At 46.4% G+C, this 12,906-nt stretch overlaps 1 protein-coding gene across 1 annotated transcript; it reads left to right on the forward strand.

Annotated features, from left to right (window-relative positions):
• The first annotated feature begins 1,513 nt into the window (after positions 1-1,513).
• On the forward strand, positions 1,514-12,192 carry LOC136375381 (T-cell surface antigen CD2-like). Its single transcript, XM_066340878.1, has 5 exons — positions 1,514-1,689; positions 4,532-4,828; positions 7,243-7,503; positions 9,224-9,340; positions 10,263-12,192. Exons 1-5 carry the CDS (start codon positions 1,629-1,631, stop codon positions 10,469-10,471), a joined length of 945 nt encoding a protein of 314 aa, XP_066196975.1. The 5' UTR covers positions 1,514-1,628; the 3' UTR covers positions 10,472-12,192.
• The last annotated feature ends 714 nt before the right edge of the window (positions 12,193-12,906 follow it).

Raw genomic sequence — 12,906 nt, forward strand, 5'->3', positions numbered from 1 at the left:
TTCTTTTACACTTGATTCTACCACTAAGGAGCTTTACCTGAATTCTCTCTCTCACATTCACACACGCAGACATCTTTCTGTTTACATTTCATTTGTACCATGGACAATCCCCTGGCAGCGTGAACATGCCAACAAACAGACAACATGCAGGAGTACCCTGGAAGCAGGTGGTGGCTTTGAGGGATGTGTCCCTGAAGAAGAAGGGAGATAAATTTGAGCAGAGCATGGACAGTAGTTTCAGCATGCTGGGCTTCCCTCCACTCTGCTTGATGGACCCAGCAAAAAAACCTCCAAAGAACTGAGGAGAAATTGGGATTGCTGCCTTTGCCCAGATTTCTTTAGGTGCTCAGGCTGGAAGCAGATATGTCCAAGAGTTTGACACAGCTTGCTTGGCTGAGGAGATACCTGAGCATGGCAGGCCCTGCCCTTGGCTTAGTTCTTACCACAGAGGGTGGAGGTCAGGAACAGAAATGTGATCTTGCTGCTGCTGCTTCCTCTCTCCTTTTGTGTGTGCCTCCTTTGTGTGTTCTTTGTAAGGAAACAAAAGCAGAAAGAAGGAAGGAAAACTAGGTTTTCCTGCAAGGAGTGTTTTTTACCTCATTAGTACCAGTAAAAAAGATTAAGCTGGAGATGGGGAGATGTCTTACAAGACCTTCCTTTAACTTCAAGGTAGAGGAATGACATGAATGAACAAGGAAGATTTATCTACTATTGTACATTTCTAGTGCTACAGATTTTCTTCTGTCTTCTTTCTTGGCCTACGTGTGTGACAAAAAGCTGGAAGATTTCAGTGGCTAGTGTAGCAGAGGAATTATGCTGGTGGGGATGAGATTCAAAATCCTCACCACTCCATCTGTCTCCCACTGGAATCAGGAATAAAGACTTTATTAGCTTCTCACATGTTTTTGGACCTGGCTCCCATGCCTCCTCACAGCTTCTTTCCTCACTGTCTTTCCCACAGCAGCCAGCCTCAGGGCTGGTTTTTGGCTAGATGAAGGCAGTGTTCTCACCCCCTTCCATGCTCATCCCTCTCACAGCTTGCTCAGGTGCCCGGCCCTGCCTGCAGGAAGCATTTGTGGCTCTGGCCAGCTCCTCATACACCAGATGTTGATGCAAAGCTGATCCTGATGGTTTCCAAGGGAAGTTTGTCTTCTTTCCAAGCGTTGTCCAACAGCCACCTGCTCCTCCCTGAGGGTCCTGGGCTTGCTCTCCCCTTGCTGCTGCTGAGGTTTTGGGGGAGAATTAGGATTCCCATCACTCCCTCACCCAAAAACTGCATCCCTTCCACTAGGATGGTGGCATGTGGATGCTGGGGCTGAGCTCTTCAGGTGAGCATTGAGGAGGAGAAGGGCCCCATCTGGCCCTCCAGCTGGGTGGACAAACCTCCAGGGCATTCCTGCATTTTAGTGCCCATTTTCTTTGTGTCCCCACATTGCCTCCATGCAGACAAACACACTGTTGAGACTTATTTCCGCCTCTGCTAGAAATGAGAAGTGCTAGAGGAGAGGAGGAGGGCACAAAGGGTGTGCCGACATGTCCCATCACTGCTTGCTCACAGCAGAAAATCCTCTCACCTGCCAGGAGCTGTCATTAGAGAAGGCAACACTGGATTTTTTTTGACCCTGAAAATGAACTTTAGGAGGATTTTCCTAGTCAAGTGCTTGCTGCTTTTATTTCCCAGTGTAAAATGTGAGTTTTTCTTACTGTTTTTTGCTCTTTTGGGCTGATGTTAAAATTGCGTTTTAAAGCATTTACAACTTGGTGGGCTGCTACTGATAAGAAGCTTGTTCCACTTTTCCAATGAGTGAAGCCATCTGGGTTATTGCTGTTATTATTTGATTTAATTTTCAGCCAGGGGGAGGGCAGGACCTGAGTTTCCTATTCCAGTTATAATAATAAGCTGTAAAGAGTTTTGGTTTTAAGTTAATGAGCCTTAATTTGACACATGTATAATGAGAAATGTCAGCATGCAGTTTGCTTTCTGCCCTCGAGGTAGCTTGTACTACGTTAGAGATCCAGTTCACTGTGCATTATCGCATGTAATTTCCTTTTCTTATCAAAGATGTGCAAATCTTTTGAAAGGGCAATTTATATTCTTCCATAAATATTAACAGAGTGATATATTTCAGTGTCTTTAGTGGAGTTGAAGTCTAAGATGTGAAAACAGCAAGCAACTGCATATATCTTTTATATTTTGCATATTATTGTTGTCATTATTTTTTAAATATTAATCTAAAAACTTAATTAAGGTGTTAACTCATAGAATAGGGAAGGTTTTAAGAGATGGAGACAATACAAGCCTGCATAATTTTTTTTTCCTCTATTTCATTCCACTACGATTGCATGAATGGTTGCTCAATGCTTTGCTTTTCCTTCAGAACAAAATTAATAGATAAATAAGGATTTCTTTTGTTTTATGTACACAATCTCTAAAACATCTTCCTCAGCAGAAATAAGGATTATTTCCTAGAATGGAAAATTGTTTCAGAGACTTCCTTCCTTCTCTAAAATTACTATGGGAGCTTTTTCTTTTAACTCTTTCTTGTGACTGTGAGTGAGCTGTAGGCTCTCAGTTAAAACCTTTCTACCCTTTAGAGCACATTTCAGTTGGCATTTTAATCAGAAATGTTGTTTCATTAACTAAACAGAGTTTTAATATCACATGTGCGGGATACTCAGCGTTCCACCAGAAAGACTCTGGAGATCAGGTTAATATCTAGAGATGTCTAGAAATGTCTCTGATCCACAGAGATGTCATTGAGTTATCCTTGAAAACTCAGATTACTTTTTTCCTTTACTTTCAGAGACAAAATATAAGTCGTGTCTGTTATGCGAAGAAATCCTATTACTAGCTCTAAATACTTGTCCATGACTGAGCAAGGACAACTATCAGAATTCAAATATTGGGGTATAACATGTAGTGTCATCTGTGTGGGGCATAGCTGCTTCCAAGGCTGCTTAGCTGATAGCATTATTTCGGGACATTTCATTAGATATGTCAAATACCTTGCAAGAAAGGCTGTGCTGAAAGAACAACCTCTCTTTAGAGGTGGTGAATTGCCAGAAGCACTACAGCATTAATGTTCTCTTTGCAGAGGCATGCTATTTTAGCTCTCTGATTATCTCTAATATTGTTAGTTTAATGAAATAGCCAGTGGATTTCAGTTTCCCCTCTGTGGTGCCATTTATCATTATCCTACATACAAGGAATGAAGGACTGTAATAAAAATATGCATCAACACAGTTTTTCTCTCTCTGTGGGGAAAAAGCGCTTAAAATACATAAAATTAGAGCAAAATCAGCTCTGTGTGGTGATGGGAGGGGAAATCTCCTCCTGCTGATTGGCTTCACCCTGTAAATTGAGGAGAAATGAGCACAAGAAAATGACAAACTAAATAAGCTGTGGCTCTGAGCACGTGCGTTCAGGTGTCAGTGAGCTTATCCCACCTGACACTTGCACGCAGATTTCGACCTCCTCCTGCAGGTTTGTCTACCTGCCACAGAGGTAGGGACAGTCCCTCACTTGAAATGACCTCCCAGCAAAGTTTCCCAAGTCTTGGCTCACCAAAAATGGGGCCTGCAAAGAAGGTGGGTGAAGCAGCCCAGAGGGGAGCGGGTAGAGCACCTGGACACTGCTCCAGGAGCATGTCATCCCCACTGCTGGAAACACGATGGATGTTCAGTAGCCTTGGCTTTTCTGAATATCCCCTTTGGCAGCCCCATGCCCAGGTGCCTCCCAGTCCTGATAACACCTTTGGGAAGCTCCTACTCTTAACTGTTCTAGAGAAGGGACCTGGAATCAAAGAAAGAGATAAGAATTTTTTTTTTTTCTTTTTGGCAATTGCTTTCCTTGTAATGACTCCTCCATCCCTTAGTTCATAGGATGCTGGTAGCTGTTTCTTCCTGACTTACTAGCCCCATCAGGATCCTGTGACAGAAAAACCAAGTGGATACATTCCAGTGGGGCAGAGTTACTGGGATGGGAGAGGAGGCGGCATTGCAGTGGGTGTGCCTCCAGTTCGGTGCCTTACACTCACAGCTTGACATGGGCTGCTATTATTATCCTCATTGCTATCAATAGGGTTGCTGAAAATGGTCCTGCTGTCCAGGGACATGACTATTTTTGCTGTCTGCAGTAATGTTTGCTGTTATGGACACTCTGGGTACCAGCCTGTGCCAAGTGCAAAACACAGAAGTGACCTTCTTTTCAGGAAGGGCTAAGTTCATCTTAAAGTGAATGGGAGGCCATGAATCTTGGCATCCAGGGTCACTCCAAGTAAGTCAGCCAGGGAGTAAATCCAGCTTTTGAAAGCTGGACTCTTTGCTTTCCTACCTCTCAGAATTAAATTGGATGCTGGCATTTATCTAATGAACAATCAAGAAGTGCTTTGGAGCAGGGGAAGAAGATGGCATCAGTAAAGCAGAGAGGCTTAGGCAGCTCAGGAAGGGAGGGAGCATAGCAAATGTCAACCTTTTTGAGTGCTGTGGCTGCTGGAGACAACTGATGGGCTGGCTGTGCTTCCCTCCACAGGCTCCAGCACCAGCTGGATTTACAAGGCAGTGAATGAGACAGCTCTCCTCAGCATCACTGCTCCTGGGAGCATCTTTGAGGCAACATGGATGAAAGACAGGCAGAGGCTGGTTCAGATGAAAAACAAAAATGTTAGGTACTTTGTGAACAGGGAGCAGTGTAGGTGTGCCATGCTCCGGAACGGGACCCTGCAAATCCAGCGCCTGGAGAAAGGGGACAGCGGGAAGTACACTGTGACGGTTTACCAGCAGGATGGCAAACTGCAGGCAGAAGAAAATACAGTGCTCTTTGTTCAGGGTGAGTTTTTGCTTTCCCCATGCCATTCCCAGCACAGCTGAACAAGACTTGGTATGCTCTGTTCTCTCCCACAGCCTTTCCTACTCAGTGCCCTCCTTTCTGGTTAGGAGTGGGACTTCTGTAGGACATGAGTTCTCCTTCCTGCCACTGATGGCAGTCTGCCTCTCTTCTCCCTTCTCTTGCTCTTGTTGATGGCCTCAGATCCCTGGCTTCTTTCTGGCTCCCCTGTTTGTCAGCTAGCAGGTCTCTAGCTGTGCCCAAGAAAGAAGCTGTGAGCACATTCACACTGACAGCAGGGTGAGGGTGGTCAGCCCTACTGCAGCACCACAAATGGAGCCAAGACCCTGAGTTGGGTATGGATCCTGAGAGGACACTGGGCTCCCAGGAGCATCTTGCTTCCAGAGACCTCTGGTAGGACCACAGCAGCCTATGTGAGGTACAGCTGTGGATGATGCATTGTGGGTTTCAGGTATTTCTGGTGCCATTTTATGGGCACTGAGTTATGACTTTTGTTCTCTGGCCACTGGTCCAGCAAGCTGAGCAACTTGTGTTGCCAACCCCTTGAGTAGAGCTCAGGAATCCAGATGGCACTAAATGCCTGCATCTAGGCCATGGAATCCCACTCTATGTTTGCTCTAACATACAAAATAGCCAGCAGTTACCTCCCCTGAGATAACCACGATAGGAATTGAATTTGTAGTGGAAGAGGACTCCTGCACCCTATCCTTGCATTGCATAATACACAAAAGTTATGATTGTTCTGTTCAAAGCACAGTTAGGCACACACTGAGGATTTCAGTTGCATGGGTTCAAAGCATGAGGGCAGCCTCCATTCCTGTGCTGTATCTTGTCCTAAGAGATTGGAGCAGTAGCAGCCCAAAGGTTTTGGGGTGAGTATGGATGATGGGGATGGCTATTCTGCTCCTTAAAAGCTGCTGTGACTTCTCCAGATCTCTAAGCTGTAGGACAGCACATGTTTTTTCCCCAGTAAGGAGGTAAGTTTGTTCTGTCCTTCTTCAGCTAGCAAGCACACTTTTGCCAGCATCTTGGGTTTGCGGGCACCAGCTGGGGTTATGGAAATGATGCCTTATTGAGGCAGCAAGGAGAGCTGGAATGGTTTTAGCAGGGTTTCTGTGCAATGGGAGGCCTCATGTCTAACCGGCTGCTGAGCACTGAGGATGTCTCACTGCTTTGGGAGCTATTACTGTAAACAGATTCAGGAAGTCACCAAGGCATGATGCTTCTTGCTCATGTTTTAAGCCACTGAACTGTCATTGGGGTGTCCTCATTTTAGGTCAAGGTTAATGCTCTAGCCCAGCTGTGTGCTGCATCATTTCCTCTGCTGTGCAGCAGAGAGGTTGCATTACTTCTGACACATGGTTTTGGAAGTCCTGTAGTAACTGTCGGGTGCTAGAATAGTTTGTCAGCCAGGTTGACTCTTTGTTACTACGGCTAGACAAACAGTTGTTAAAAATAAAATAGTCCAAATGATATCCTCACACAATTCCATCACCTGGACTCTAATGTTTCCACTGGGATGTTTCCCTGAATAATAGGTTCCAGTTTTCAGAGGAGGAGTGGGCTTAACAAGGAAAGGGTGACTGCAGATGTTGTGGTGTCAACCGTGACTGCATGTGCTATGAGCAGTCCATTTTTGCCTTAGAATTTATGATCTCTATAACTTACACAGCCTGTAACTAGAGGTGGCACTGTTTTTGTTTATCTGGTCTTCAAGGTGGAAATAATTATTTTCCATATGCTGTCCCTACCAGTTGCCCTTACTTGAGGAAAACCCTGCAAGCTTTTCTGTCTATTTCAGTGCCACCAGTGATAGAGAAACTGGAGCCAAAAGGGAGCAAGTTGTTTGCAGGGCATAAGGAGAGACAGAAGTCAGTTTTGTCTGTCATAACCCCATTGAGAGCTGAGGTGTCTGTTTTGTGTTCTCTGTTCTGGGTTGATGGCCTCCCTTGCTGTGCTGTCGTGCCTGCTGAGTGCTGTTGGTAGCACACAGAGCATCATAAGCAGCTTTTCATAGTTCTTCCTGCTTTAGAGAAAATCTCTCCTGATGGGCACAGGCAGAACAGGGCCAACTTCACTTGCACCAAAACACAGGGCCCAGAGGTGGAGTGGGCTGTGGCTCTGAGTCCCTTCCATCCATCTGAAGACTCAGCTTCCTCCCCTCACCTGCCTGGTGTGCAGCTCTGCTTTACTGGGCCAGCTATGTAGGCTGCTGCACTCCATTTTCTTTATTATTGCCTTGTTATTTGCCTACAGAAAGTAGAGGTCGGATTTGCTCTTCATTCTTCTGTGAGGTCATTAGCTGGTGATTTGGGGTTAATTCTCTGTTCTGCTTTATGATGGGGGCTTTCAAGAGGAGCAAGTCCCTCAGATTTGCCTGTCCCTTTCTTTTTCAGAACCTGTCCCTCAGCCAAACCTCACTGCAGAATGCAGGAATAAAAGTGTATCTGTCAAGTGTGAAGTGAAATGGAAGGATGAAGCAAAAGAGAAGGCTAAGGATGAAGCATTTATGATAGAACTGACTCAACCCAATGGCAAAAAAATCCAAAAGAATGCAACAGTGCTGGAATGGCGTGGGTGGAATTCTGGGACGTTCAGATGTGTTGCTAAGAACAAAGTCAGTGAAAAAATGGCTGAAAAAACAATTAAGTGTACAGGTAAGAAATCTCTTTCATCAGAATGTGCTAGGGTGTACCATACAGCCTGATGCAGTTGCACACATCTGTAGGACTGTGCCACATCTGTAGGTGTCAGGAGCACAGAGATCCCAAGTATCCAATACTGTGAGCCTAATTCCAGCACAGTTATTGGGGTCTGATGCTGCTGTGGTAGCCAGGATGCAAGTCGTGCTTTCTGCCTGGCATTCTCCAGCCTTGTCACATCTCCCTGTTCCCCATCCTGCTGCTACCAGCCCCATTGCTACCCTTAAGGCCTCCCTACTCTAATGGCAGGGTGGCCAAGCCAAGGGCAATGGGATGGGAGAGGGGTTTTGCTCCTCTCCTTCTCCTGTGGGGAAATCCATTGTGTTTTTCTTCTCTCTGTAATCATGTCTATGAATGTGGAGAGTTGGGAAGGGCTCACAAGAGCTGGCTCGGTATTTCCAATTTTTACCTATTTCTGCCATAGCGAATTTAGGGAAAGTCCAAGTCTGAAGGACAGCCCATGGTGTGAGAAAGGAGAGGGCAAGCCTTAAGGCATAAAGGCTTTACTGGAGTGATCACAGGTCTGCTGAGGCTGATTGAAGCCCAAAGAGCTGAGGGACAGGATGGCCTCTGCTCCCCTGTGCACGTGTTGCCTCCTGAATAATCCCTGTTTTCAAAAATAGCCAAGCAATGTATCTTTGTGCTGCTGCCTGACGTGATGGACTGCACAATCCCATTGGTGTTAGCATTGGGAAGGGGCAAGGAGGATGTGGCATGGGCTTTGGAGCCAGTCATGAAAGCACAGATCAGGCAATGCCTGGATTAGGTCTGTTTAATAAGACGGGACAGACTATCCCAAACACTTTATCTGGATGAGGAAATGCTGGCTGAAGCTGCCCATGCCAGGGCAGAATCCAGGCAAGCTCAGGTCTGCATGCACTGCTGCTGTAGGCCGACATTGGCCATTGTCTAGACAGTTTAGATTTCACTTTTTCTCACCCTTGAGAAATGCTCTTTTTTCACAGAGTAAATTGGGTTGGATAGTTTGGGTTTTTTCTCACATCATTAACAGAGAAATACCAACGATCTTTAAGGTACAAAACATTTCTCAGACACCAAAACCCCTCTAAAACCATGGAGTACTACTCTTCCTACCCAAACTAAATACCTCTCAAACTTTTCTGGGTAGTGGGAGGACTCTGCCAGCTCCATAGCAGATTAAAAATCTCTCATCTTGCAGTCAAATTTCCTTGTAACCCTGCTACCCTCTGTGAACACTTGGTCCTGCATTTGAGGTAAATCACTTTGAATTTTGACCTTTACAGGCAAGGTAAATTTCAGGTGGCTTCAGCTCAGCAGCTTTTCGTGGAAGTGTAATTATATGTGAATCTGCCTGGGCTCCTCTTTCACTCATCTGGAAGAAACAGGCACAGTAAAAGCAAAATACACCTTAGTGTAACGCTGACAACTGAAACAAGTGGCAATTTAAATACAGTGAGCTGGCACACATGAATGCTCTGGTTTCAATTTTCTGCAGAACTTGAATCCATCAGGGAGCAATCAAAATTCTCAACAATGAGGAGCAGCAACTTTCTGCTGTGTACAGGGAAAAGGCAAAGGGTGGGGTGTCTGCTGGTCTGCCTTTACAGTCAATGAAAGAAAATTCAGAATTCTAAGCAGATGTTGTGCAAGTTATTTCTTTCCATCTAACATCCTCTTTCATCCCCTTAACTAGGCAAGATGGACTTTTACCTCATCTTAATCATAGCAGGAGGTGCAGTCTTCTTTGTCATCTGTGTCATTTGTCTTATTTATTGTATCAGAAGGAAGAAAAAAAGAAACCAAGTTTATGGTAAGTGTTTAAGGGGCTTTGTTTTGCTATCCAGACACCTAAAATATTAGGGCGTCCCACTGACAGCAACCCTGTGGTCAGGAGCATTCTCTCTGCCCTGACATCAGCAATAACCTGGGTTTAGCATATGGTGAATCTGTGTAGATCAGCTGCAATTGCCAGTCTCGTTTTCTCATATGTGCTTTGAGCAAAGCCACCTGAGTATTATTTTACATTATGGCTGTTCTCTTTTGAGTGGTACAGATCACTGCCTCAGCTGTGCAGTGACACCATATCCTCAGCCCTTGGGCCTGGATTCAGCAGGAATTAAGAAAATGACTCTGAGAAAATGAGAACGAATATTTTAGGGATTATTTTATGGTGACTAGCCTCTCTGAAACAGTTTGCTACGTGTTTGAGGCCAGCTCAGTGTCTCAAGAGGCAAATCCCTCAATCCCTAAGATGTCTGATATTTCAGAAATGATGAGTCAGTGATCAGAAGCCAGTTGGTATGAATTTACTTCTTCCCCGTGTGTGAAAATTAATGCTGGCAAAAGGCACCTCTGGCTTTCAGGTGTCTGGAAATCCCAGCACGGACAATGGCAGGGAAGAGTGCTTTGATGTTGCCTCCTGGGGTTTGATCTCACTTTCCCTTCAGTAGCCTCCAAAAGGAGGAGTTCAGGATGGGGGTGTCCATCATGGGGCCACCTTGAAAAAGCTGCTTCCCCCAACAGAGGGGGCAGATCCACGTACCCCGATCTCAGCCAGGAGCCAAAACCTTTCACATGGCCTCAGAGGTGCAGGCGGAGGTGATGTTTGCTGTTCGCTGAGACAGCAGGACTCACCTGAGAGCGGCAGGTGAAACCCCCAACATTTGGCTTTTTTCTTGCTTGGGCCGAGAACTCGGCGCGTGTGTGACCGTGGGGTCTTTGTGTTGCTGCAGAGGAGGAGCGGGCGATGCAGGCTCTGCCCGCGGACCGCGAGCGGGGGGTCCGGGAGCTGCCGCAGACGCCGTCCGAGCCCACCCCGAAGCAGCTGCGAGTGCAGCAGCGCCCGCTGCCCCCGCAGCCCCCGGAGCCGCAGCCGCCGCGGCCCCGGCCCCGGCCCCGCACGCAGCCACGGACCCCCAACCTGCCCCGAGACCGGCCCTGAGCGCACAGCCTGGCAGGAGGGATGCTGTCCTCTCCGCTCAATTCGCCGGGAAAGGTTTCCCGACGGCCGGGAGCCCCTCCTGCCCAGCCCCGTGTATCGCTCAGCTATGAACAGGCGGCTTTCGCTGCAGAAAATGAGGGAGAGCATCCAATGGAGACGGAGAGACCCAGTGGAGGAGGCTCGAGGTGATGGGCATTCATCCCTGCGGCCATTATTCTACGGGGGTCTTCATGTTAGGATATGGATATAGAGCACTGAGCCCTGAAACCTGTCTTTCTGCGGTTCACTTGTTTTTACTGCACCTTGCTGTCTTCGTGCTTTTTGGATGGTTTTCACCAAGAAGAAGCTAAAGCTCTACTGAGACAAAATGGATCTTACAGGGGTTTTATCTCCTGCTGCACATTAGGACAGCTCTTTGGCTTCAGCATCAAATATATGGCCTTCAGGACCAAAAAATACTTGTATGTAATTAAATGTTTGTCTGAAGTTGAAAGGATTTGTGTTGTATAATGCAGAGAAGAAAATATTGAAAGGACGAGTGAGAGCCTTGAAACACCTGTGTGGGAAAAAAACCCCACACATGGGACAGGAATAAACTTTTCCCTTTCTCCACTGTTTAGAAAAGAAACTTGAATTGCAGCAAGAGAGAGTTAGGTCAGTATTTTTTTTTTTTTAATGAAACACTGAGATTTATGGGAGAGGTTCTCCAGCACTGGGATTTCAAAGGGTGGATGACACAACATTCTGTGAAGCCTCTGTGAAGGGCCAGGAGACTGTGCTACACAGCCTCCTCAGAGACACTTTCAACTCAGTTTTCTGTGACTTTTAGGCAAATAAACCAAACCTTTATTCTCAACATAAGTCTGTGTGGCTATCCAGACAATTTTTTTTTTGCATAGAAGAGGTCTGAGCCTGTTTGACTTGTGGAACAAAACATTTTAAACTGCCAGCCAGTAGGATTACTGGTGGCACTTTCTGAATTGTCAGGGGTTTACATCTCAGGGCCTCCTGCTGAGGGCGAGGCACTACATCTCTTGATTTTGCTGATAACACCTCAGGTATAACCAGGGCATGAAGGAAAGCTGAGAGATCTGCATCCCCAAGGGAGAAGCTGGACTGCAGTAAGGGCACCTGCACCACCTTCCACGTGCTGGACAATGCTTGCTCCTCTGGGCCTTGGGGGTGTCCAGAACTGCCTCCACAGGACAGCTGAGAGCACAGGCCTGTTTTAGAGCAGTGTCTGGATGGGTACACTGACCCCTCTGGGGTAAAAGGCATGGCAGGTGAAGGAGGAGAGAGCTACAAGAGCCACAGATCATGAGACATCCAGCCAGCTAGCTGATGGGTCTGGCAGAGGGACACCTAACACCTCTTTCAGGCTGGCCTATCCCACATGTGCTAGGGGAGATAAAACAGCCATGCCTTGTTTCTCCTGAGAAACATGACTATTCTTCTCTTCTGGTATAAGGGCAAGGAGGCAACTTGTCAGGAAAAGGAAGTCTCTGCCTCCTCCAGAGCTCAGTCACTTCACTTGAACTCCAACAGCGGGAACAGCCCTGGGAGTGCCACTTGCTCTCGCCTTAGCTTTCTGCAGCTGATTTTCAGGCTTTTGCTATTTAAAATCGCATTTGGTAAATGTCTCATGGTTTATTTTGTAACACAGCATATGCTATATCCCTGTACTGAATAAATAAAGAGAAGACTGGGTGCAGAGGATCTTAGTTCACAGCTCTGCTGGTACTTCAGTATCTCACTTTGATACAAAGGAGGCAACAAAAACATTTTGGTCCCTGAGCCACAGAAGCAGGGATGCAGGAGGTGTCACACCATCCCTGGGAGGTGCTGGGGTGCCAGGAGCTGATGGGCTCAGGCTGAACACAGCTGCTCTCCCTGTCCTGTGCTGACAGAACTTTACTGGTGCTGCTCTGTGGTTACAGCTGTGGGGGGCCTTTCTGGGAGAGAGCGAGGATTCCTGGGGCTTGAGAAAGAAGATTTATCCCTATTGGGTTTATTTACACCAAAACATAGTCCTTGGCAGGCAGGCAGGAAATACTACTAGCACAGAGTATGCCTGTGCAATGGAAAGCTCATCAGGGCAAAACTTATTTTTTATTTACTCCTTTTTTTTTTTGATAGTCACCATGGTTTTTGTGATATCTCATTGTACAAGTATTGTCCATTGCAGCACACCAGGAACAAATGTGAGACATCACAAAAACAATGATGACTGTCAATGCTCCATGACACATTCAGAAAAAATGCTGACTTATCAAATAAGCACCAAGCAGAACTTCATTTTTCTGAATACATGTCATAGGGCATTCAAATTTCAGGCTTTTACGCTGTAGTGGATGTTTCAGTTCTGGAAAATGAGCTGACATTGGGACCCAAGACAACAGGATGTGCTCTGGTGGCTCTTGCTGTAACCACTCTTG

Source organism: Sylvia atricapilla, chromosome 2 (genome assembly GCF_009819655.1).
Source record: "Sylvia atricapilla isolate bSylAtr1 chromosome 2, bSylAtr1.pri, whole genome shotgun sequence".
Taxonomy (NCBI): domain Eukaryota; kingdom Metazoa; phylum Chordata; class Aves; order Passeriformes; family Sylviidae; genus Sylvia; species Sylvia atricapilla.

What these genes read in the sequence shown, in the direction of transcription:
- LOC136375381 (XM_066340878.1), top strand. Translation starts at nt 1,629, where the DNA reads ATGAACTTTAGGAGGATTTTCCTAGTCAAGTGCTTGCTGCTTTTATTT. An exon ending in TACAGTGCTCTTTGTTCAGG is followed by an intron (nt 4,829 to 7,242) that starts GTGAGTTTTTGC and finishes TTTCTTTTTCAG; the next exon opens with AACCTGTCCCTCAGCCAAAC. An exon ending in AAAAAGAAACCAAGTTTATG is followed by an intron (nt 9,341 to 10,262) that starts GTAAGTGTTTAA and finishes GTGTTGCTGCAG; the next exon opens with AGGAGGAGCGGGCGATGCAG.